Consider the following 25575-nt stretch of genomic DNA (forward strand, 5'->3'; position numbering starts at 1 on the left):
CTGTGAAAAAAAAATGGAACCAATGTTTATTCATAGGTTATTAAATTTGTATTAGATCTTAAATACAGCTAACAACTCTATAAGAAAGAGAATACCATTAAACACCAAGAATTTTGTTAAAAATGGTTTTTGCTGTTCACCGTCAATCGCGATACACTTTTTTTATCGTTTCGGTACCTTGTAAGCACAGCATTGTCACGAGTCGATGTCTAAGACCGAATGGCTCTTATGTGACAAGCGCCTTTGGCGTATAAGTAATTCGCTCACTATATAAGAAATAAAATAAAATAAAATTATTTCCACTTTAATATAGTAAGGGAAATTTTATTTTGTCAGATCAAATTTTCCTGACGTCTTCGCATTCTCAATTTCCAACTCTGTAATTTTATTTCATTTCTTATATACTAAGGGAAAATTATTTTATAAATTTATATTCACTTAAGATCAATTATCAACTCTTAAATTTTATTTCACTTGTAATATAGTGAGGCAAGTTTATTTAGTCAGCTTGAATTTTCTTCAGCTCTTCGCATTTTCAACTTGCAACTCTTTAATTTAATTTTATTTATTCTATATTAAGAGTAAATTGATTTTATTAATTTATATTCTCTTAAGATCAATTCTCAATTCTGAAATTTTATTTCATCTATAATATAGTGAGGCTTTATTTTCTCTGCTCGAATATAAGAAATTTTATTTAATACATAATATAGTAAGGAAAATTTATTTTATAAATTTATATTCTCTTAAGCAAAACAATGGCACAAATTTTAAATTCTCCTTTGCAATTGAATATAAACCAAAAAATAAAATTGAAAAATCGTAAGAATTTTTTAAATTTAGTAACAGATGAATATATTAATCGAAAACGTCCAACAATTTCTGAGACACAAACAACTCTTAAGCTATATTTGAAACATCATTGTCAATCTGAAAATAATGAAAATTTATTATCAGATTCATCGTCAGACAATTTATCAATTTGGAAAAATTTAATTGAAACAATGAAGGCAAAGAAAATTATCAAAAATAGTGATTCTAATTATTTATCATCAGCAAATTTGTCTATGGATAAAAATAATAATTTAAAAATTATTGTCGATTATTCGCATTTAAATTATCTTACAATGACAAATGATGAATGTTATTATCAACAAAAAAATAATTTCATAAATAATTTGAAAAATAAAAATTATTTTACATCTCTTTATATAGAAAATAGTTTTGAATTAGTTAAAATAACCGAGGAATCATGTAAATATACTGCTTTTAAAACACCTTGTGGAAATTATGAATTTCTTAAAATGCCTGATGGTTTGAAAAAATCACAACCAACATTTCATCATTTTATTTATTTAGCTCTAGAAAATTTAATTGAAAAAAAAAATAATATTGTATGGTCAAAAAATTCTCATTGCCACTAAAACATTATGTCAACAATTTCAAATTCTTAAATGTTTATTTCAAATTATGATTAAAAATAAACTGTTTTTGCAATTTGAAAAATGTCAATTTTTATATAAAGAATTAGAATTTATTGATTATAGAATTTCTAGAAATAAAATGAAAATTTTAGACAAACATATAGAAGCAATTCGTGATTATCCATTTCCAAAAACTAAAGATGAATTTAAACAATTCAGAAATATTACAGATTATTTTGAAAAAATTATTAAAAATTATTCTGCAAAAATTGAACGTCTTTTTAATATAATTTTCAATAAATACGATGTTCTCAGTGATTATAAATTGTGGATATTTGAAATTTTCAAAAAAGAATTAATTCAGTTTCCCGTTTTAAGAAATTTTGATCCAATACTTGAAACAGAATTACATTGTGATGGCAGTGATATTGGTTGTGGAGGATTAGTGATTCAAAAATTTGAAGACAATCTTTGGCATCCGATTAGCTATTTTTCTAAAATGTTTACAAAAAAGGAAATGCAAATGACACCGAATCAACGAGAAATGCAGGCCATGAATTATTCATTGGAATTTTATGAAAAAATTTTTAATGGTAAATATTTTAAACTTGTGACTGATTGCAAATCGTTGATAAATCGAAAAGTAAAGAAGAATCATGAAAAATCATTTGAATTTAAATGGTATGAAAAAGTTAATATTCAATATTGCTCTATTGAACATAGAAAGAGAGGAGAATTAAATCATGTCGATCAATTGAGTCGTCCATTCCAAAAAGAATAAAATTTTACATTCTAATATTGTTACTTATTGTATTACTAAAAAAAGTTTTTTTTTTAAATGTCGTTTTATTTTTTTTTTTTGTTTTAATAAATTTAGTAGAAATTAATTTTTTTTGTTTCAGATTCCTCATAAAATGACGAGAAAAAAATATTCAACTTGATATTTTTAACGAGGACTTTGTCAAAAATATCTGTTCGACAACTTGATGTCAGACAAGCAATGCGCACCAAAAACGCTCGAAAAGACAAGTGACAACTCTGGAAAAAAATGGAACCAATGTTTATTGAAGACTTGTAAAATTTGTGTTGGACCATAAATACAAATAATAAACTCTTCAAGACAGATGAAACCATTATACATAAAGGATTTTCTCCAATTTATAATTTTGGCTGTTCACCATGAATCGCGATTCACTTTTTTAATCGTTTCGGTACCATGTAAGCACAGCATTGTCACGAGTCGATGTCTAAGACTGAATGGCTCTTATGTGACGAAGACAATTGTCAATAATGACAACTGACAACTCAATTTTTTTAAAAAGAGAGACGACATTTTTAAAAACAAATTAAAATAGACTTTTCTTTTTAAATTTTATTAATAATATATAATTCGTAAATTATTTACATTATTTGTAAACATTGTCATCATACAAGCGTTATTAAATGTTCAAATATTTATAATAGTCGATTTTTATGAACAAAATTTTAATTACAATATATATTAATAAAAAAAATTCTATAAAAATATTTAGTTTTCTATATATATATAAAAATATCGTGTTGTATATATTATGAAATATTTAAATTTATATATTAAATACAAGGCACGATTATATAGGTATATATTAATTTCTTTTTAATATAAAATTGTACGAATTATAAAAAAAAAAATTAGCGAAGAATCTTTGTATAATTTTTTAGCTTATTTATATAAGTATCAAATTTAAGTATTCATGTTACATTATTCGGTATCATTATATTGTAAATACAACGATGTTAATAATAGTATTCAATATATAATATCATCACAATTTAGAGCATAAATAATATAATTTAAGTTTGGATTAATACAAATTAAAATTAAATATCTTGAAATTAAGTAACATAATTATAATTTCGTCAACGACTTAATAAATCAAACTGATTTTTATTTTAATAAATCAAAATCTAAATTTCCTTTCATTTTAAGTACAATTGTCAATTTTAAATTCTCTTTTTGTATCTTTTTTCCATTTACTAAATGCAAATCATTTCATTTTTCAAAATTATATAATTTTTTGCCTAAAAAAAGTCTTTGACTTTTTTTCTGATTAACTTTTTTCTTTTGTTCTAAACTCATTTAAAACAATATAAAAAAATATATTATTATTTTTCATATAACAAAATTTGAAAAACTATGAATGAAAAAAATTCTTTGACTATTTTTTTGATATTGTTTCCTTTCCGGGGAAAAAAAAGAATAAATTCTATTTTTCTTCTTCATTATGATTTTTTTTTCGACGATAATTTGTATACCATGCCTCAAGTGTCCAGGAAATTATTGTCAAATATGTAAAAATATTTAGACAATGAAGTGTTATTGCATAGTCTCCCAATGAATCACGTAGCCAACCAACAATTGGTCCAATACAAACAAAAACAATTCCACTTGTCACCAATTGAAGACCTGAAGCCGCTGGTAGTCTTGATAATGGAACGTGAGTTGGAATTACTAGGGCCATGAAAATTGTTCTCATTGCTTTACCAATACCCATTAAAATTGCCACTGCAATTGCAACACCATAAGTGTGTACGTGCGCCAAAACTGAAAAGAAAAAATTTAACCAAACTAATTTTTAGAAATTATTTCAATTTGTAATAATCCAAAATCTTTTTCCTTTAATTTTCATATTTTCTAAGAGTTAAAGAAAAATAATTCGGATTGTTAGAAATTATTATAAAAATAAAAAATAATGAAGAACTAATTACACGAATTATAGTAAGAAAATAAAATTACCTAATCTACCGAGACCCAATCCTCCGACGCCAATTAGGAAAAAAGTTCTGTTCTCCCATCCAATGTATGTTGCAACGAAGGGAATAAAAATCCTTGTGATCACATCAATTCCACCCAATACGGACATAAATGTGGCAACTTGTAATTTTGTGAAGCCATACTCACCGAGTATAAATGGCGTCAGGAGGGCGAAATTTAATTCCGTAAAATTGGCGAATGTAATGCCCAACATTAGATTTACATAAATTGGATCACGAAGTAGATCGAGATCAAAGAAGACGATTATGGCGTTGCCTGTCCTCTTCAGCCAATAATTAACATTCTTTTTCTGTAATAAACAAAAAAAATATATATTTTTTTAAAAATAAAAGACAGATTTTGATTCAGGAGAAAGTACTATTGTCGATAGGGCCCAAAAATTTAGACAATTTAGCTTGAAAGGACAAGTAACAACTCTGCAAAAAAGGACGAATGCTGTTGGAGAATTTTAAATCTACGTGTTGGATTAGAAATACAAATGACAACTCCCGATGAAGTGACAAAGCAATACGCACCAAAAAGTTAGTAAAATTCATGTTAGTTCAAAAAGACAAGTGACAACTCTGCAAAAAATAGGACGAATGCTTAACGAGAGCTTCTAAAATTTATGTTGCACCATAAAAACATGTGTAAACTCCCGATAAAATGACAGTACAATGCGTACCGAATAATTAGCGGATTACAAAAAAAGACAAGTGATAACGCTGGATGAAAAAAACAAAGCAATGCGCACCAAAAAGTCTGCCGATAGTTCAAAAAGCCAAGTGACAACTCTCGATGAAATGCCAAAGCACGAAATACTTAGAAAAATTTCCGATTTCTCGAGAAAACAAATGCCAACTCTGGTCTAAAAGTAAAACAATGCGAACTAACAGTTTTGTCAAAATTTTGCTTGTCGACAAATGGCAACTCTTGCTGTAAGAGTAAACCAATACGCACCGAAAACGCTCAAAACGACAAGTGGTAACTCTAGATGCAAAAGCAAAGCAATACGCACCAAAAATGCTCGAAAAGACAAGTGACAACTCTGTAAAAAAATGAAACCAATGCTTATAGAGGGCTTATCAAACTTTTTTTTAATCACCAATACAAATGACAAACACTGTAAGATAGATGAAACCATTATAGACGAAGGATTTTGTCAAATTTATTATTTTGACTGTTAACCATGAATCGCGATTCACTTTTTTGAACGTTTCGGTACCTTGTAAGCACAGCATTGTCACGAGTCGATGTCTAAGACTAAATGGCTCTTATGTGACGAAGACAATTGGAGAAGAATGAAAGCAGTTATAGCAATATTTAAAAAAATATATTTTATCTATTTTTCCTAATTCCCATTGCACAATTTACAAGGGAAAAATATTACCATACCTGAGGAATATTATCCTGATTCTCTAAATCTTCAGTGAATGCATAAACTTTAGACTCCGATTGTTGTTTCGCAATATTTTTATCCAGAACTGCATTCTCATTTATTGTCTCATTGACTGAAACCAGTGGATTTTCAAGAGTGTTCCTCCGTTTTCGATAGTCAAAATCACTGGATAGCCTGAAGTGGAAATAATTTTTGAATTAAAACAAAAATTGAAAATCCATAACGTTTGAAAATTGTAAAATTTAAGAACTTTTAGATTAATTAGTTTAAGCTAATTAGATATATTAAATAATAAAATTAATTTAAATTCGAATTCAAATTTTTGGTCGTTGGCGGGAGATTTTTTTTACCTGTTCAATGACTGCCTGCTGCCTAGAGAAGGACGTCTACTTCGAACAGAATTTTCCCTCTTTGATGCCAAGGATGCATTGGAAGCATTTAGCTTCGAGAACCTGCGATCCGAACAATTTTATCCTCTCGTAATTTACCTTATCAACCTACAAGAGGTACGACTTTATTGTCACCCGTTAAAAAAGTAATTTTTTTAAAAACAAATCTAAAAATTTTACTTTAATTAATAACAGAAACACAAAATCACTTATTTGGAAAAAAGTTTTTAAATTACTTTAAATTCGTGAAAAAATATTTTTGTTACAAAAATTGTTATAATATATTTCCGAAATAAATAGTATTCTTAATAATTATAATACTGCAGAATTAGCATAATTTATATAAATTAAACTATTATAATAGATTCTCTGCGGGACTAGGTTGAGAACTGTGCGCGCGCAACAGATGGAAGGGGGACGGGACAAATAGCGATTGGTAATCGCCCTTCTCCCACTTCATCGAAAACAGTGTTTCTCAACTGCAGCGTTCGTTTTTAATGAAAATAATTATTTTATTTGGTTTTTATACTTACAAACCATCATTTGCTCTTGACATCATTGGAGTTCCAGGTCCAATCACATCAATACCAGATGCTCCCTGTTCTTTATCATCGTAATATAAATATTGACTGCCAAAAACTTCTTTAGCTGTAAATTGTTCTGCTCCAAGGGACATTTTTCTCGCTCGAATAATATTTTCCATGGAAATATTGTGTTCATTGTTTAGTAATTTTTCATTTGCTTCATTTGGTGACTCCTCTGCCTAAAAAATTATAAAAATTTAAGTATGAAAAATTTTTTTGATAAAATTAAAAAAAAATTTTTACCTTTGGATCAATTTCAACGTTTTTTGCAAGTTCTGGATCATTTAATTTTTTTTTCTCATGCCAAGAAACCGGTTGGAAAAATAATGAACATGCTGCGGCATTAAAGGCCAATCCACCGTATATTAAAACAGTACCCTCCATTCCATAAATCGTCATCAGTTGTGTTATAATCTATAATGAAGAAAAAATGTTTAAAAAAAAACAATTTTTAATTAAATCCTTATTAAAATTTCTTTTTAATTTTTAGTTTGTAATTTTTTAATTAAAAAAAAAAAATTACCAATGGCATGACAATTGGTCCCATTCCAGTGACAGTCCATGTTAATCCAGTGGCAATTCTTCGTTTCTCCTTGAAATAGGTGTTGAGCGTCAATGCATTAGCAGACATTGTAATGCCAATTCCAATACCTTCGAGGGGAGGTTTGCGACTACTAGATAATATTTACATTTATCCATATTTTTAATTTATTTTAAAATCGATGATCCCTCAGAAAAAAATTTTTATTTTCTTAAATTGTGCAAGAAAATGTTATAGAATTTTTTTTTTTTTGTTTTTTTTTCTGATTGATCAACATTTTTTTTCTACGTACCATAGAGAATGGAAAAGAATATTAAAAATCCTGTAAATGATTCCATGCGTGACAATATTGTTATTGAAATTGCACAAACTAATCCTCCAACGACGCCAATTTTTCTTGAACTATACTTTCGAAATAGGGGACCATTCGCCAAACCTAAATAGAATTTTTGAAAAAGAAAAATTTTATTTTAAATTTGTAATTATTTGGATTTAAATTACAATATTTTTATTAATTTTTAAACAATTATTATTATTTAATTAATTAATTATTATTTGGCAGAATAAATTCGATTTAAGTGGGAAACGCCCACACGGGGTTCCCGTCTGTTTTTATTGGTTAACGTTTCAAGGTTATGCAACGCGAGCCAATCGTCGTTTCATGACCTTCAAAATTAGCCAATAGAAAGAAAGGGCGTCTCCACTTTGAGCGGGAAAAGCAGTTATTGCTTTCAAATTGTAAATTAATAATTATTATTTATTAAATTACAATTTTTCATTAATAGATCAAAAAAATTATTTAATTATAAAAAAAAATTATGTTAATACAATAATAAGTTCTAAATGATAATTTAAAAAATCTAATTAGTCACTTAACATATTACAAATTAAATTCAATCCACGTTATAAGATTTTAATTTGCCATTAAATAAAAAACCATTAAAATTAATTGAATTAAATTGATACATTGACAATTATTCACGAGTAATTGTTGCCATTTCCAGTTTTATGAAAAAAAAACCTTAAGAATTATTATTACAATCTCTCAATAAATGTAACGGTGTTATACGACAAATTAAAATAAATCACAGCCTTGAAAAAAAAATGAATGGAACTTGTTTTATAGAAACGTGTTATTTGATACATTTTTTCAAAATGGAAATTAAAAAAAAAAAAAATTTCCTGCAGTGATAGTAAAATAGTAATTGGAAAAAAAAATTAATACGCAATCGAGGACAAGCCCTCCATTTACAAAACAAATCATTTTTAAATATTTAAAAATTCTCGATAATAATAAATTGTTATCTAAATAATGCATAATCATAAGGTTTTGCTTTATTGACAAATTATACAGTGTCGAATTAAAACAGGAATTTATTATTAGTCAATAACGATTAATATCTTAATTATTATTATAAGATCCAGTTATTGCACCAAGTAATAAGAATTTTTTTTTTTTTTAATTAACAATATTATCTTGATTTTTAATCTCTGATTTCTGGATATATAAATTGTGAACGAATCTTATTAATTTTATCACAAATGATTCAATTGAATTTCGCAATTATTATACGTAAAATTTTCAGAAAGAAAACAGAAATAATTTTTTTTCTAATTTTTATCTTATCTGGAAAAATTATTTTCAGTTATTTTTTTTTGTCTGTGTTACTTTGGTTAATTATTCAACTAATTAAACAATTGAAACTGTTTTTTTTAGATAATTTGCTAATTTTTACACTTTTATGTTTTTTTTCAATATTTATCTACTTTCTACAATTCTTATCATAAATGAAAAATTCAAATTTTAATTTTTTTTATAATTTTTTTTTTTTTTTTGTAAATAACTATTTGAAATTATTTATCATTTTTTTTTCATCGCCGTTTGTCATTATTTATCATTTTAATTCATTTTTAGTGGTTATTTATCAAATTATTTTGAAATTATTTAAAACTTTCGGAGAAATAGAAATTGGTCGTGTGTCTAAGGTATTGAATTTGGAGATTTTAATTTGGGGTTCAATCCCAGTCAAGGGGGGTGATTTTTTTTTTTCTTTTATAAATTTTAATTATTATTTTCTTTTTTCTATACAGGAAATTTACAATTCCTTATTGTAACATGTAATTTAGAATATTTGAATAATTACCTATAAAAGCGGTTGTCGCATTATTAATATTCATAAGTGTCGTGATTTCCGAAGAACTTATTCCCATTTCAATGAATCGATCTCTGAAGATTAAACCAAACGATTGCATCAGTGGAAAAATGCAGAACTGCAAGAAAAATATTCTCACTCATCAATATTGTAAATTTTTTTTTTTTTTTTCTTTTCAAAGTAATTTAATTATGTTAATTATTTCAAATAATTTAATGGAAAAAAAATTTTTTTCCTTTATAAAAAATAAAATAAATAATAAAAAATAAATAAAAAAATAAAAAAAAATTATAAAAAGTTATAAAAAATAAAATAAAAATAAATAAAAAATTATAAAAAGTTCTAAAAAATATAATAAAAAATTATAAAAATAAATAAAAATTAATAAAAAATTATAAAAGTAAATAAAAATAAATAAAAAATTTTTAAAAAATATAAAAAAAATGTTTTATAAAAAGTTATAAAAAATAAAATAAAAAATTATAAAAAATATTAAAAAATAAAAATAAATTAAAGAAAAAAAAAATTTTTTTTAAATAAAAGAATTTTTTCTCATCTATTCTTTATCCTGAATAAATTAAAAGAATTTGTTTATCTAATCCAAAAATGTTGCTTTACGGAAATAAAATATATTCAATAAAATTTTTTTTTAAATTAAAAAAATAAAATTTGTAAAAAAAATTTATTTATTCATTTTTAGAAACGATTATATATTGAAAAAAAAGAATGAATTAAAAATTGAATAACCTAGTTTGCTAAAAATAGAATTTAGAATTACTTTACTAAGTATAAAAAAGTGCAACTTGTTAGAAATCTTATCAAATGGGTAAAAAAAAAACATTTATCATTGATATATTTCGTAATCTCTTTCCCTCTATATACAATATAAATGTATATGTGTCAATATTGTGAATGTATGTTGAAGTCAATGATATGCAAAATTTCTAATCTTACATTTTTTTTTTCACTACAAAAGAAGGACTTCGCCACTTTTGTGATTGTGTTTTCGTAAAATGATATCACGTGATCTGACGCATGTTATGCAAGCAGCAGCGTGGTGATAATTTAAAAACCTTCATGAATAATTATTATATTGATAATTTGCCAGAAATTCCATATGAAAATTCTCTCACATCAATTTTTTTCAATTAAATAGAAAAAACAAAAAAAAGTTTTTAAAAATTAAAAAAAAATTTTTTAATTGATAAAAAAAATTCTTCCACATCTATTTTTTAAAATTAACTTTCTTTTTTATTAAATTATATGGTGTTAAATTAATTTAAATTAAAAGTAAAATTAAAAAAAAAAATTCAATTAAAAAATTTTTTTTAAAAACAAAAAAAAATATTTTTAATTCTAAAAAAATGTTTAAAAAAAAATAAAAAAAAGTTTTTAAAAATTAAAAAAAAGTATTTAAAAATAAAAAAAAAATTTAATTAAAAAAAATTTTTTTAAAAGTTAAAAAAAACAATTCTAATTGAAAATAAATTGTGTCAGATAAATAAAAAAAAAAATTATTCTAAAATTTATTTTGCAATAATTAATTAAATTTTAAATAATTAATTACAATCAAGAGTAATTAATTAGCCATTGTTTGATAATAATTCATTATCAAAATTTTTTTTTTTTTAATTAATTATTTAAAAATTAATCACGCAGCGAATAATGACCGATAATAATTTGATAAAAATCGAGATGGTAATTTTTAACATTTATCAGTGTAAATAAATTATATAAAAAAAAGATGAAAAGGAAAAAATTATTTTTAACATTAAAAATTAATTTTTGCAAGTTTTATGAAAATTTTAATTCTCTATTTAATAATGAAATTATATAACAAATATTTTTTGTCATTGAAAAAATTAATGAGAAAAATTATATAAAATAATTAATATCGATAAAAGAAAATTATTAATAAATAATAGCTATTGCTTTTTGTTAGAATAAATAATAATAAATAATTAAAAAAATATTTATAAATAATAATTTATAAATGTAAAATAATAGTAAATAATATTAATAATTATTTTAATTAATAATAATTAATGATAATTAATAATAAATAATAATAATAATAATAATAATAATAATAATAATAATAATAATAATAATAATAATAATAATAATAAATTGAAAATTAATAATAAAAAAAATGTAATGGAAAAGAAAATAATAAACGTATATAAAAAAAATTGTTTAATACAGAAGCTAAACATGTTTTTCTGAACCTCGTGTTCTAAAAATAAATGCAAATTGCTTGAATCGTGAGTATTTCATTTTATATCTATTTTTTTTTAACTCACATTTGAAAATCCAGCAGCAACAACAATAATCCAACCCCATCCACCATCGGGTGGCACAAAATTATCTTTAATTTTTGGTTCTTTCTCCTTTTTTTTCTTCTTCTCCTTTTTCTTTCCATTTTCAATCACTTTTTCTATTATCACATTTTTTGGTTTTAATTCCTGTTCCTCGGTAACAATATTATTTTTAGTCATATTATTTTTTTTTAATGTAATTTTAAATTATTAATTTTTTTTTTTAATTTCAATATTTTTTATATTTAAAAATATATATTATATTAAAATTTGTTTCTTGTTTTACTAAAGAGTTGTGAAACACGTTTTTTTTTCTTTTTTTTTTTTTTTTTTTTGGAAGCGACGTTCGTTTTGTGCGAAAGACGCTTGGGTTCTACGAGTATACTTGGGTTCTTCTTATAGTCTCGCGCGAATCTCGCTTCTCGCTTCGTTCCATTTCTCTTTACTAAAGTGAACTGAGAGTCAAGGCTACTATATAGCACACACATTTAACAAGCTTAGACTTGGCTAATTGCCATTAGTCGCAAATTAATCACCAAAATTAAAAAAAAAGGAAAATAATGATGATGATAATGATAATGATGATGATGATAATAAAAAAAACTTGTATCGAAACAAATTAAATGTAACTCGATTATTTTTTCAAGGAAAAAAATTTTTTTTTTCTTATTCCTTTTAAGGGTAAATAAAATTTTTTAAATATAAAATAAATATATACGAAAAAATATATAAAAAAATATATAAAAATATATATAAAAATTTATACGAAAATATATAAGAAAAAATATATGAAAATATATATGAAAAAATATATGAAAAAAATATAAGAAAAAAATAAAAATTAATCAATTAATAAAAATAATATTTAAAACAAAAGAAAATTTTGCAAAAAATTACAGTAACAATAACGATCAATCAATCAATAAAAAAATAATAATCGATCAATGAAAAAAAAAAAACAATAAAACCAAAAAGTAAAAATAAATTTTTTAATTTCTTGAAACAAATTTTCTTTCCCCCCCCCCAAAAAAAAAAAATTAATTTTTTCTTTAAGATTAAGAGAGATAAAAAAATTTATAAAAATATTTTTTAAAATTAAAATTAAAAATGAATTTTTTTTTTTTTTTTGATAAATTTTACCTAAATTATAAATTTTTTTTGCATTCATTTTTTTTTCACTTTATAATGAGAATTATTGTTTATTAGGTGTTAAACAATATGTGATTGAAAAAAAATAGAGGAAAAAATAGATCATGAAATATGTTCGATTGTAATTAGACACACCCACAGGGACAAAAAAAAACGACCCTGAGAATTATTAATGAATTGACTTTCGTTAATCAAAAGGTGTGTATGTGTATAAATTAAAAATTTTTCACTTCTTGATAATAATAACATTATTTAAATAAAATTAAATTTTTGAATTTATTTATAATCATTTAATTATTTAATTTATTTATTTACCTATTTATTTATTTATTTGAAATTTAAAAAAATTAAAATTGTTTTAAACTGAATGGAAATATTTTTTTGAAATAAGTTTTAACTTATTTAAAATTTTATTTAAATAATCAAAATTACTTTTCTTATGACCGCCAGACAATAGGCAACCAATTATACAGCGGTGTTTATTTCTAACTTGTTGGATTATTTGAATATAATCTAAACAAGTTTGATATTGTTTTAAATTAGTTCAAAGTAGTTCGAAACAAGTTTGAAATTGTTTTAAACTAGTTCAAAGTAGTTCGAAACAAGTTTGAAATTGTTTTAAACTAGTTTAAAGTAGTTTGAAATAAATTTTAAATTATTTTAAACTGGTTCAAAAGTAGTTAGAAATAAGTTTGAAATTGTTTTAAACTTGTTTAAAATAATTAGTTTAAAGTTGTTTGGAAGTAGTTTAAAACTAGTTCGTAGTGGTTTGAAATTAGTTTAAAACTTATTTTAAATTATTTCAAAGTAGTTTGAAAGAAATTTTAAACTTGTTTATGACTATTTCAAAGTGATTTGGAATGAGTTTGAAACTTGTTTGAAATTAGTTCAAATTGGTTTTGAATCAGTTTAAAATTAGTTCAAAACTAGTATCAAAGTAGTTTGAAACCAGTACAAAACTAGTTCGAAGTAGTTTGAAACCAGTTAAAAACTAGTTCGAAGTAGTTTGAAACCAGTTAAAAACTAGTTCGAAGTAGTTTGAAACCAGTTAAAAACTAGTTCGAAGTAGTTTGAAACCAGTTCAAAACTGGTTCGAAGTAGTTTGAAACCAGTCCAAAACTGGTTCAAAGTAGTTTGAAACCAGTTAAAAACTAGCTCGAAATGGTTTGAAAACAGTTTAAAACTGGTTCGAAGTAGTTTCAAACCAGTTCAAAACTGGTTCAAAGTTGTTTGAAACCAGTTCAAAACTAGCTCGAAGTAGTTTGAAACTAGTTCAAAACTAGCTCGAAATGGTTTGAAACCAGTTTAAAACTGGTTCGAAGTAGTTTCAAACCAGTTCAAAACTGGTTCGAAGTTGTTTGAAACCAGTTCAAAACTAGCTCGAAGTAGTTTGAAACTAGTTCAAAACTAGTTGGAAGTAGTTTGAAACCAGTTGAAAACTAGTTCGAAGTAATTCAAAACTAGTTCTAAGTAGTTTGAAACCAGTTCAAAACTGGTTCGAAGTAGTTTGGAAATAGTTTCAAATTTGTTTAAAAATTAGTTCAAAAGAATTTTCAAACAATTTTTGGAATTATTTATCTTTTTTTTTTTATTTTCTGTCAAAACGTTACAATATGTGATTTTCTTTTAAAAGTAATGAGAATTATTTCTTCGCATAAACTCCTGACAATAGGCAACCAATTATTCATTGATGTGTATTTCTATAAATTCATTGCAAAGTAAAAAATAACAAATTTAATCTAAAAACTAATATCAAAATTAGAATAAATAAAAAAATCTTAATTACAAATAAAATAGAAAACAATATTATTATTCCATTAGGTTATTAATATTTTCTATATCAGGAAAGAAAATTAATTCAATATTATATCCCAATGATGAATATTTACAGATATTCAATGTATCAATGAGACATCTTCTAAAGTCAATGATTTTCCTGTAAAAAAAAATATTATTTATAATTTTTTAAAATATTTTTTATTAAAAATTTAAAAAAAAGTAATTTTACTATTTCTTTTTTTAAATTTAAAAATGTAATAAATTTGAATTTTTGTTTATTAGTAATAATAATAATTATTTACTGTAAATCATTAAGAAATGATGGCTGCGCATTTGTGATGACATGATAGGGAAAATTTCGTGGATTCACATTAGTTGTATTAAAATTTGTGAGTATCCAATTATAATTTTTAAAATAATCATTTTTCAAAAAACAACGTTCCAATTTTGAAAAATTTTCTGCAAAACATCTTGAGTCAATAGCTTCTTTTAAGGCTGGAAACAAAAAATTAAAAAAAAAAAATCATAAACATTATTTTGTATAATAATTTAGAATTATTATTTAGTAAATTAAAAAAAAAAATATTTAATTATATCTAATGATAATTTTAAATTTTTTAATGAATTAATTTTTTTTTACTCTAAGAAATATTTAAATTAATTCATAAATTATTTTATAAATTAATAATATTAACTGATTAAAAATAAATTAAATAACAAAATTTTTTTTAATTAAAAAAAATTGTTTAAATTAAGTTTGAAAAAAAAATTTTTTATTTAGTTTTTTTTTGTAAATATTTAATAATACTTACAATTTTTCATTTCATTGCAAATTGAATCGATAACTTGATGAATTTTTGAAATGGGAAAAATTTCTTCTTCACGAATATGATTCAAATGATCTTCGTTTTCAGAATAACTTGTTTTTTCAATTAGACATGGTTTTGTTGCAATAAAATAATTATATACAACAAAATCAATATTACAAAATTCATGAAAATATTTTTTAAAATGTACAAATTTCATTTTTATCATTTCATTGAATGATGTTTCTAATGTTAATTGGATTTTTGTTTTTAATTGATTTTCGGCTTTTTCAAAAATTTTCAATGCATCTGGACCTGAATTTATTAAACAATATTGTTTCATTTTTTCATGAAATTCCAATGTATTGTCATTAATTATTTTTGATGCAATATTAGTAAAATTTGTTGTTATTCCTTTTTTAATAAAACCTAGAAAAGTGGGAAGCAAAAAAAAAAATTAATAAACATAGAAAAAAATTTTTTTTTATTATTGAATAAAATAATTTTTTATTTGGTATAGGTAATTTCACTTTTTTTAGAAATAAAAAAAAAATTACAAAAATAAAATAAATAAAATAAATAAAATAAATAAAATAAATAAAATAAATAAAATAAAAATAAAATAAATAAAAAATAATTTCTTTTTTGTTTCAATTAACTCACCAAAAATCAGTAGTAGAAAAATCGTATTTAAAACCTTCATTATTATTATTATTATTTTTTCTTTTGCAAAAAATTTTGAAGAATAATTATAAATAAAAAGAAAATAAATAATAAAAAAGAGGAAGTTAAAATGATATCAAAAATAATAATCTTCTCTTGTCGAGAAATGTCTTCTCACTTTGTACACACGCGATTATAGTTTAAAATAAGAATTTTCAGTGCGCCATTTAACACGAGCTGTTAGTTTAATTGAGCTGCTGATCAATCAATTGTGTTCATCCAATCGTAAACTTTAATCTACAAATAAATTTATTTTCCTTCCAAGTAATTGACTCCATTGAAATGAAAAAAAAAATAAATTCCATTTTTCATTTTATTTCTATTCTATTGAGTTTGACCATTTAATAATTAAAACAATTTTTGTAATTTTTTATAAACTTATGAAAAAGAGAAATTGAAAAAAATTATTTTTACTTTTTTTATTTATTTACTTTTATATTAAAAAAAATAATAAAAGAAATAATAAAAATAATAATAATTTATTAATAATTATTAATATCTACAATAATAAAAATATTTTTATTAAAATAAATAATTTATTTTTTTTTTTATAAAAAAAATTATTATTTACAATTGTAAAAAAAACATGTCAAACAAATATACAAAACTAATAAGCGATTGATTTTAAAACTAAACAGTCGAATTTGTAAATAATTAATTTTTACAATAATAATAATAATAATCTCTAAATATAATATTTTTAATTTATCACTGGAATGTTCTATAATTTTTATTGTAGTCAGAGAAATTTGCCTCCTTCTTTTTTATAAGATTTTTTATTTTTCTGTAAACATATTCAACGCCCCATATTGAAATTGAGAAAAATATCACTGCTGACATTAAATGAATGCAAATTCGATAGCTGCCTGTTAAATCTCTAGCGAATCCTGAAAGAAAAATAAAAATTATTTTTTCTTATTTTAATATAAAATTTGCAAAAAATTAAAAAAATTTTTATTTATAATTATATTACTTATTTTATTATTAAAATTTTATTTGTTAATTATTGGCTAATTAATTATATTATTTTAATTAATTTAATTAGTTTTAATAAATAATAAATAATTTTTTTTAATTTTGTTTTATAAATAAATTATTTAATTTTTTTTTCAATTGAAAACTTACCAATTGCGGGACTTAAAAATACAACAAAACAGCCTTTGAACACCATAAATATTCCATAAGCGTGAGGCAACATTTCCAAGGTACATTGTTCCGATATTGTTAAATTCATATTTACAATTGATGCCCCACGCAAAAATCCTACAATTACTAAAGTCACTATTAAAGCTATATTGTTCGATTCCTCGGCGAATACTGAAAATAAATAATTTTTTTTCTATTATTTATTTATTTATTTTTATTATTATTTAATATTTATTAATTTTTATTCATTATTTATTATCATTTTTTTTTTTTTTTTGGATAAATAATACAAATGGAGGCAGAATTAGCGTCGTTTAAGAAGTTTATCGCTGTGTTAGTTGCGCGCGCAGCACTCGAGGAGTGGGGGGAGGCTCGAGCTCTAAGCAGTGAACGTTACCCCCACTCCTCTCGGGCCGCACTCACTTTATTTTCAATTTAAATTTTATTTAATAACACCGATGCTAATCGAACAATTAAAAATTTTTAATGCGGATAATTTACAAATATTAATAAAAATACTAATAAAAAAAATAAATAAGAAATAAAATAAATAAAAATAAATAAAAAGAACTAATAAAATATAAATTAAAATTTTTTTAAATACGGATAATTGACAAATATTAATAAAAATAATAATAAAAAAATAATAAAATATTTTTAAAAATCCAATTTTATAAAATGGCAAAATTTTTAAAAATCTTTTTCTTTTAATTAACTTTAAAATTTTTTTTAAATTTAATTTTAGAATGTGAAAAAAGACAAAAAAAAAAAAAGTTTTTTCACCTGAACGACCGAGTCCAATGAATAAAGCGCAGATCCAAAAAGTCGTGCGTTTCTTAAATCCCAACTTGTCGAAGAGGGTTGGAAGTAAAAGTCGAGCCAAAACGTCCATAAATGCAGTGAGCGAGAGGCAAAATGCAACTTCCTTTTTCGTCATTCCTAAGAATATCAAAAGGGCCCACAAAGCACCAAAAGAAGAGAATAAAAGGCCAAGAAATTTTGCCAAATATAAAAGCGATATATTTAATATATAAAGATATAGAAAAAAAAGAAACGAATAAATCTATAGAATATTGTCCAATTGAGATTTATTGCTGACAAATGTGATGATGTCTCTTTCATATAGAAAAATGTAATTCTTCACAAAAGTCAAAAGCCAAAATTTGCCCTCAATGAAAATTTTAAGCTCTAATAACTTTTATCAAAAAAAAAAAAAAAATGAAAACTTAACAAAATGTTAAATCGCATGTCATGTTCCTATTCATTTTTTTTTTCATTATTTTCCTCTTTCAATATTCATCTTTTTGGAAAAAATTCTTTTTTTTTGACAATTTTAAGTGGTTTCTTTTTGTATCATAAATAAAAATAAATATAAACTTGACATTGAAAAAAAAGTACCAACATAAATAAACTCAAAAAATTTTTTGGAAAAAAAAATTTTAAACATTGACAAAAATTATTTGCAAATAAAAAAATTATATAGGCAATTATTAAAAATAATAGTAAACCTAACAATAACCATTATGATTATTATTATTATTTTTTATAATTACCTACATAATTTTTTTATTTGCAAATAATTTTTGTCAATTTTTAATTTTTTTTTTTCCAAAAAATTTTTTGAGTTTATTTATTGGTACTTTTTTAGTTCTTTTTTCAATAATAATAATAATTATAATAATAATAATAATAATAATAATAATAATAATAATAATAATTATTATTATTATTATTATTATTATCAGTAAAAAATTATTATTAGTAAAAAAAATTTGTAAATTAAAAAAAAAATTCGTTGAATCAAATTAGGAAATGAGGGAAATATAAAAATTTGTTAATTTAATAAAAAAAAAAAAATTTTTTTTTCGCAAATAAAATTCTCTACTTACCGACACTAAACAAGAAGAATGGTGTAAATAATTTAAAATTTGTTTCAGCAACATAAAATAAACTCACTCCAATCATAATATTGAGTAATGTTGGATCTGACAATAAATGGAGACCAAAAAAATTTTTAATTTTTTTTACAAAAGATTTTTTTTGATTTAATAATTCACCCCTTGTTTCATAATGATTTGTTGTTAAATTTTCATTTAATTTCAATGAACCATTTTTATTTGTTGTTTCAAGTGGTATTTGAATTGTTGTTGTTTTTTCTTTATTTTCATTTAATAACGGTTCATTTTCCTTTGATGTCTCGGCAATTTCATCCGAAAATGAATTTTCACTTTCGGATAACTGAAATTTTTGAATAATTTTTTATTTTTATATATATATATATATAAAATTAATTATTTAAATTTATTTTAATTTTTAAATTTTTATTAATTATGTTTTTTTTAAATTTATTTTAATTATGTTTTTTTAAATTTATTTTAATTATATTTTTATTTTTTTAAATTTATATTTAATGAGAGTAACGGATGGAATAATCGATTCTACGCTTGAGTGAGTAGTGGGAGGTAGGAACGCCCACATGAGGTGCGCGCTAATTTCATTGGCTAATGTTTCAAGGTCACGCGACGATAATTGGTCTAAGCTTTATAACCTTGAAAAGCAACCAATTAAAAAGAGCGTCAGTTTCGTGTGGACGAAATTTGAACTATTTTTTCTAAATAGAAAATTAATCAACTTATTTTTACCTTTTCTTCAACTTTTTTACGAGGAACTGGAGTTAAAAGACAGGCACCAATTAATGAGTGCAAAGAAATTCCACCAATAATTAAAGTTGTACCTCTGAATCCATAAATTTCTAAAAGAATATGCACGATCTACATGGGGGAAAAAAAATTTAATTTTATAAATTTTTTTTAATTAAAAACAAATTTTTTTAATTATTTTTTTCTTTTAATTTGAAAATAAAAAATTATTTATTTTTTCTAAATTTCATAATAAAAAATTACTTTTCTTTTTTTTCTAAATAAAAATTATTTTTTTTAAATTAGAAAATAAAAGTATTTTTTTATTTTTTTTTGTTTAAATATAAAATAATTATTTACTTGTGGCATTAACATCATTCCCATAGTTGTGCCTGCCATTGAAAAACCTAATGCTTGTCCTCTTTTTTTAACAAAAAAACTATTTAATGCTACGAAAGATGACGCGAGCGCTAATCCTGTACCTATACCTGTTTTTTGGCAATAATAAAAAAAAAAAATTTTTAATTAATTCAATTAAAAATAAATAAAAGTCAATTTTATTTTAAAAAAAAATTAATAAAAAAAGTTTTATGTTTAAAAATATAATGAAAATATAAAACTCTAAAAGAATTAATTTTTTAATTTATTTTTATTTTTCCTTTTAATTCAAAAATAATAATAAAAATTTAAAAAAAATTAAAATGGAAAAAAAAATTTGAAGTAAAATAAAAAATTCTCACCTCCTATAATACTATAAGTTAAAACAATATGAGTGAGACTATTGGCTTGTGAGGTCAAAATAAGACCCGTACTATTTAACAATGCACCAAAAAATGCAACTTTTCGATAAGAATATTTAGATAATAGATAGCCAACAAAAAGTCCTGTAAAAATATAATAAATAATCATTGTAGAGTAAAATTTTTAAAAATAAAAAATAAATTTTTGAAATTAAACAGTAATACCTTGATTAATCTAAAAAAAATACCTGTAATTAAAAACACATTTTTTTTTAATTAGAAAAATCATATTACATAAATATAAAAATTGTAGTGTGAATGTATATATATATATATATATAAATATATATAAAAAATTTTTTTAAACAAACCATATCATTGCCAGGTTTACGTCTATATCAGGAAGCATATTTCTTATCATAACTATATACGTAGGCTTGGAAAGATTTATCTTATCACAAAAGAAATTTTAGTATTGGAATTAAAAAAAAAAAAATGAATGACCGCATTGTATACATGTTTTTGGAATTTTATTTGTATGAAACAAGATTAAAATAAAAAAAAATATTTTGATAATTACCTGAAAAATTAATATTAGCGTCAAGAACACTCATTATTAAGGAAGTTCTTGTTGAATCGATTTTTAGGTCTCGTAATAAATCGCCAAATAGTAAACCAAACGATGGATCCAGAGACCTTAGGGATAACTAGAGATGCATTTTTCAGAGTAACTTAATTACTAATTATATCGATAGTAATTTTTTTTTTTTATTAATTATACAATATTCTTTTTTTCCTCATTTTTTTTTAGATAATAATTCAATTTTTTTTCCTCAATACCCAGTGGAAATTTTTCCTGGAGGTCAGTGCGTTTATTGATAAAAGATGATCGATATTGGATGAATAATGAAGGTTAAATATTGGTCGAGAATATTGAAATAATAGAGAACTAATAGAGAACTAATAGGAAACCAATGGTAAAAATAATGGGAAACCAATGAAAAACCAATGAAAAACCAATAGAAAATTAATAGAAAATTAATAGAAGATTAATAATAAAACATTAAATACAAAAATAATAGAAAACGAACAAAGAACTGATAGAAACCAATAGAGAACCAAAAAACCAATAGAAAACCAAATAACCAACAGAAATCATATGCAAATCACCAGAAAACCAATAATAAACCATTAAATACAAAAACAAAAGAGAACGAATAAAAAACTTATAGAAACCAATAAAAAAACTTATAGAAACCAATAAAAAATTTAAAAAACCAATACAAAACCAATAGAGAACCAATAATAAACCATTAAATAGAGAAACAATAAAGAATGAATAAGGAATTTATAGAAACCAATAGGAAACCAAAAAAAAAATACAAAAGCAATAGAAAACCAATAGAGAACCAATAATAAACCATTAAATAGAAAAACAATAAAGAACCAAGAAGGAACTTATAAAAAGCAAAAGAAAACCAAAAACAACAATATAAAAGCAAAAGAAAACCAATAAAAAACCATTACAAAACCAATACAAAACCAATACAAAGCCAATAGAGAACCAATAATAAACTAATAAATAGAGAAACAATAGAAAACGAACAGAGAACTAATAAGAACGAATATAAACAAATAAATACCAATAGTAAACCAAAAAACCAATATAAAACATATACAAAGTCAATAGAGAATCAATAGTAAACCATTAAATAGAAAAACAATATAGAATGAATAGAGAATAAACAGATAACTAATAGAAACAAATAGAAACCAATAGAAAGCCAATAGAAAACAAAAAAAAACAATAGAAAATCAATACAAAAATTACTGCAAATACAGTAGAGAACCAATAATAAACATTAAATAAAATCAATACAAAACTAATAGTAAATCACTATTAAATTATTATTCAATAATTGATCAGTCATTTTTAAACTACTATTAAAATTTTTTGGAACCAATAATAAACCAATAGACAAACCAGTAATGAATTTATAACAAATTGCTATTGTAATAACAAAAAAAAAATTTATATTTGTATGAATACTAGATTATTTTATTAGTAGGGAATCAATAAACAATTAATAAAAAAACGAACGTAGAATCAATATAAAACCAATTATGAACCATTAAATAGAAACAATATTACATTGAATTATTATAAAATTATTATTTACATTATATTGAATTGATTTTTAATTACTATTTTATCACTAGTGTCGAAACAATATTGAACCAAATATAAACCAATTATAAACCAATTATTAACCAAATATAAAAACAAATAATATATCAGTACAAATTAAAAATTATTATTGAAACAATAATGAACAATTTTTCAATTACATTTTTTTTAGTAATTTCTGGACAATTATCCAGAAACTATTGAACTAATTTTTATAGAAAAGAATGAAACCAATTTTAAACCATTATTAAACCAATAAAATATCAGTACAAATTATTTTTAATTATTATAGAATCTTTTTTTAAAGTTTTCTTTTTATTTCTATTCTAAATACTTTATAATTATTACTTAACAAGTTTTTAAATAGTATCAGACCAATAATAAACCAATGATAAACCAATAAAAAAAATTAATATAAAATTATTATTAAAACAATAGTGAAATAAATTGACTTATTTTCTTGAATTTCCGTACAATTATCGAGACTAATTCAACTAATTAATAGAAAAGAGTAAAACCAATTTTAAACCAAACATGAAACCATTAATAAACCAATAATAAACCCATTATAAATAAAATTTAAAAAATATAATACAGTCAATATTAAATAATTTTTCAATTTTTTGTATTATTTTTTTGAACCAGTATCGATACGATATTAAACCAATTTTAAGCCAAATATGAAACTAATAATAAACCAATTTTAAAATAGTTGTAAAAATATTATAGAATGAATATTAAATAGTTTTTCAATTGTTATGTTATCATTTTTGGACCAGTATTGATACAATATTAAACCAATTTTAAGCCAAATATGAAACTAATAATAAACCAATTATAAACCAATTATAAACCAATTATAAGTCCATTCTAAAATAATTGTAAAAATATTATAGAATGAATATTAAACAGTTTTTCAATTGTTATGTTATCATTTTTGGACCAGTAATGATACAATATTAAACCAATTTTAAGCCAAATATGAAACCAATAATAAACCAATTATAAACCAATTATAAACGAATTATAAGTCCATTCTAAAATAATTGTAAAAATATTATAGAATAAATATTAAACAGTTTTTCAATTGTCATGTTATCATTTTTGGACCAGTATTGATACAATATTAAACCCAATTTTAAGCCAAAAATATAAAACCAATAAATAAACCAATACTAGAAAATAATTTAAAGTAATTACTATTAATAATTAATAATAAATAATTATTAAAAAATCTTTCAATTATTATTTCGTCATATCCGAACCAGTAACAAAAAAAAACAATTTTAAACCAAATATGAAACCAATAATAAACCAATAAATAGAATTATAAAATTAGCTTTAATTTTTTATTCCACTGAATCTAAATTTCCATTGGGTATTATTCTTTTTACATACAATTAAAATTATTTAATTAGATGTTGAAAAAAAATATTGATTTTGGTTTTTCCATCAATATTAAATTATCTATTCAATAATTATATTTAGCATATAATTAATTGATTTTGGTTTTACCGTAATTAAACTGCAGCCGATGCAAATGACCCATCCCCATCCGCCATCTGGTGGCAGTGGTTTTTTAACAAAATTTTGCTTCATATTTTTTTTTTTTTTTTTTTTGTTTTCTTATTTATTTTGTAGTAATTTTTTTATTCGATTATATATTTTTTTTTGTTGTCTTATGAATATATTATATTTATGAAAATTAATTAAAAATAATATTGGATTTACAAAATTGAAAATATTGACAAATATATTTTTGTTCATTAAATTTCTATGATCACTAGGGATTGGCTTAACAAAGACTGCACCTTTCAATATGTGAAACATTTACTTTTGTTACTTCTGTTACGTTTTATCATTCTTGAACAATGGATAAAAAAAAATTATGACTCGTTTTCTTAGAGATATGTAATCTATCTTTCACTGACTCTCATATACTCTCTCTCTCTCTCTCTCTCTTTCTTTCTCGCGTCATTGTACCTGATGTGAGGAAAAATTTGGTAAAATTTCAAAAAAAAAAAAAAAAAAAAATAGATTCTTATATTGCCAGCAGGAAAAATCAGATAAATTATTTAATTTTTTTTCTTGATTATTGAAAATAATTTAATTTATTTTAATTAAAAAAATTTTTTTTAAATTTTTGTATGTTTTGGGATTATTTTTCATCTCTCTCTTTTTTTTCTCAACAAAGTAAACAAAAATTCTTTTGTTATCAATAAATAAAGAAAAAGGTTAAAAAAAAAATTTTTTTACGATAATTTTTTGTCAAGGTTAATGATTGTTACTGTATCGAAATAATAATAATACAAAAAACAAATACAAACATTGATACATTTTTCAATATTAAAATTTTCAGTTTTTGAAATTTTTTTCTATTTTCTAAACATTTTTTTTACATACATTTTTTTTTTTTTTTATTAGTATTTTTAGTTTTGAAATTCTCGAGTTAATTTTCTTTTTATTTCATTTCCAAATAAGATTTTTGGTTCAAAATTAAATTAAAAAAAAAAAAAAATTCTAAAAAAAGAAAAATTTTTTTTTTAAACTATTTTTTTAATTTTACAAAATTACAAATTATTACAAAAAATATAATTAGTTTTATACAATTAATTAATTAATGATTAATTATAGTTAGTATAATTTTATTTTTTTTATTTATATATTATAATTTGGTTTATATTATTTATATGAATAATTAAATTTAAAAATTAATTATTTTATATTTACATAAAAAAGTACTTTCTTTATTTATTTTTTAATATTTTTTTAATATTTTTTAATATTTTTTAATATTTTTTAT

General features: G+C 22.1%; 3 protein-coding genes across 4 annotated transcripts; all 3 read right to left on the reverse strand.

Moving 5' to 3' along the window:
- Window positions 1-2776: 2776 nt before the first annotated feature.
- Window positions 2777-12054, reverse strand: LOC127291306 (uncharacterized). Its single transcript, XM_051320368.1, has 10 exons — window positions 11588-12054; window positions 9276-9402; window positions 7424-7567; window positions 7114-7241; window positions 6834-7004; window positions 6540-6769; window positions 5968-6069; window positions 5614-5791; window positions 4201-4528; window positions 2777-4008 (listed from the first exon to the last, which is right to left on the reverse strand). The coding sequence occupies exons 1-10, from the start codon at window positions 11780-11782 to the stop codon at window positions 3671-3673; spliced, it is 1941 nt and encodes a 646-aa protein (XP_051176325.1). The 5' UTR covers window positions 11783-12054; the 3' UTR covers window positions 2777-3670.
- A 2377-nt stretch (window positions 12055-14431) lies between these two features.
- Window positions 14432-16264, reverse strand: LOC127291308 (uncharacterized). The gene is made up of 4 exons (XM_051320371.1): window positions 16000-16264; window positions 15343-15765; window positions 14833-15025; window positions 14432-14687 (listed from the first exon to the last, which is right to left on the reverse strand). The coding sequence occupies exons 1-4, from the start codon at window positions 16037-16039 to the stop codon at window positions 14561-14563; spliced, it is 783 nt and encodes a 260-aa protein (XP_051176328.1). The 5' UTR covers window positions 16040-16264; the 3' UTR covers window positions 14432-14560.
- A 373-nt stretch (window positions 16265-16637) lies between these two features.
- Window positions 16638-24580, reverse strand: LOC127291307 (monocarboxylate transporter 12-like). 2 transcript variants are annotated; one of them, XM_051320369.1, is made up of 9 exons: window positions 24288-24580; window positions 21165-21291; window positions 20585-20728; window positions 20205-20332; window positions 19848-19976; window positions 19095-19443; window positions 17989-18144; window positions 17185-17376; window positions 16638-16946 (listed from the first exon to the last, which is right to left on the reverse strand). In XM_051320369.1, exons 1-9 carry the CDS (start codon window positions 24369-24371, stop codon window positions 16768-16770), a joined length of 1488 nt encoding a protein of 495 aa, XP_051176326.1. In that variant the 5' UTR covers window positions 24372-24580; the 3' UTR covers window positions 16638-16767. The 2 variants fall into 2 exon arrangements, with proteins under 2 accessions (XP_051176326.1, XP_051176327.1); XM_051320370.1 differs by having other exon boundaries at window positions 16643-16946; window positions 21165-21280; window positions 24288-24579.
- Between the last annotated feature and the right edge of the window lie 995 nt (window positions 24581-25575).

This window comes from Leptopilina boulardi, unplaced genomic scaffold (genome assembly GCF_019393585.1).
Source record: "Leptopilina boulardi isolate dan_hultmark-lab unplaced genomic scaffold, ZJU_Lbou_2.1 LbouV2_130, whole genome shotgun sequence".
Lineage (NCBI taxonomy): Eukaryota > Metazoa > Arthropoda > Insecta > Hymenoptera > Figitidae > Leptopilina > Leptopilina boulardi.

What these genes read in the sequence shown, in the direction of transcription:
- LOC127291306 (XM_051320368.1), bottom strand. Translation starts at nt 11,782, where the DNA reads ATGACTAAAAATAATATTGTTACCGAGGAACAGGAATTAAAACCAAAA. An exon ending in TGCGACAACCGCTTTTATAG is followed by an intron (nt 7,568 to 9,275) that starts GTAATTATTCAA and finishes AATTCTATTTAG; the next exon opens with GTTTGGCGAATGGTCCCCTA. An exon ending in TCAAGAGCAAATGATGGTTT is followed by an intron (nt 6,070 to 6,539) that starts GTAAGTATAAAA and finishes TTCGGATCGCAG; the next exon opens with GTTCTCGAAGCTAAATGCTT.
- LOC127291308 (XM_051320371.1), bottom strand. Translation starts at nt 16,039, where the DNA reads ATGAAGGTTTTAAATACGATTTTTCTACTACTGATTTTTG. An exon ending in TTTTCTACTACTGATTTTTG is followed by an intron (nt 15,766 to 15,999) that starts GTGAGTTAATTG and finishes CCACTTTTCTAG; the next exon opens with GTTTTATTAAAAAAGGAATA. An exon ending in TCATTTCTTAATGATTTACA is followed by an intron (nt 14,688 to 14,832) that starts GTAAATAATTAT and finishes TTTTTTTTACAG; the next exon opens with GAAAATCATTGACTTTAGAA.
- LOC127291307 (XM_051320369.1), bottom strand. Translation starts at nt 24,371, where the DNA reads ATGAAGCAAAATTTTGTTAAAAAACCACTGCCACCAGATGGCGGATGG. An exon ending in CGCTAATATTAATTTTTCAG is followed by an intron (nt 20,729 to 21,164) that starts GTAATTATCAAA and finishes ATATTTTTACAG; the next exon opens with GACTTTTTGTTGGCTATCTA. An exon ending in CATTGGACTCGGTCGTTCAG is followed by an intron (nt 17,377 to 17,988) that starts GTGAAAAAACTT and finishes ATTTATTTTCAG; the next exon opens with TATTCGCCGAGGAATCGAAC.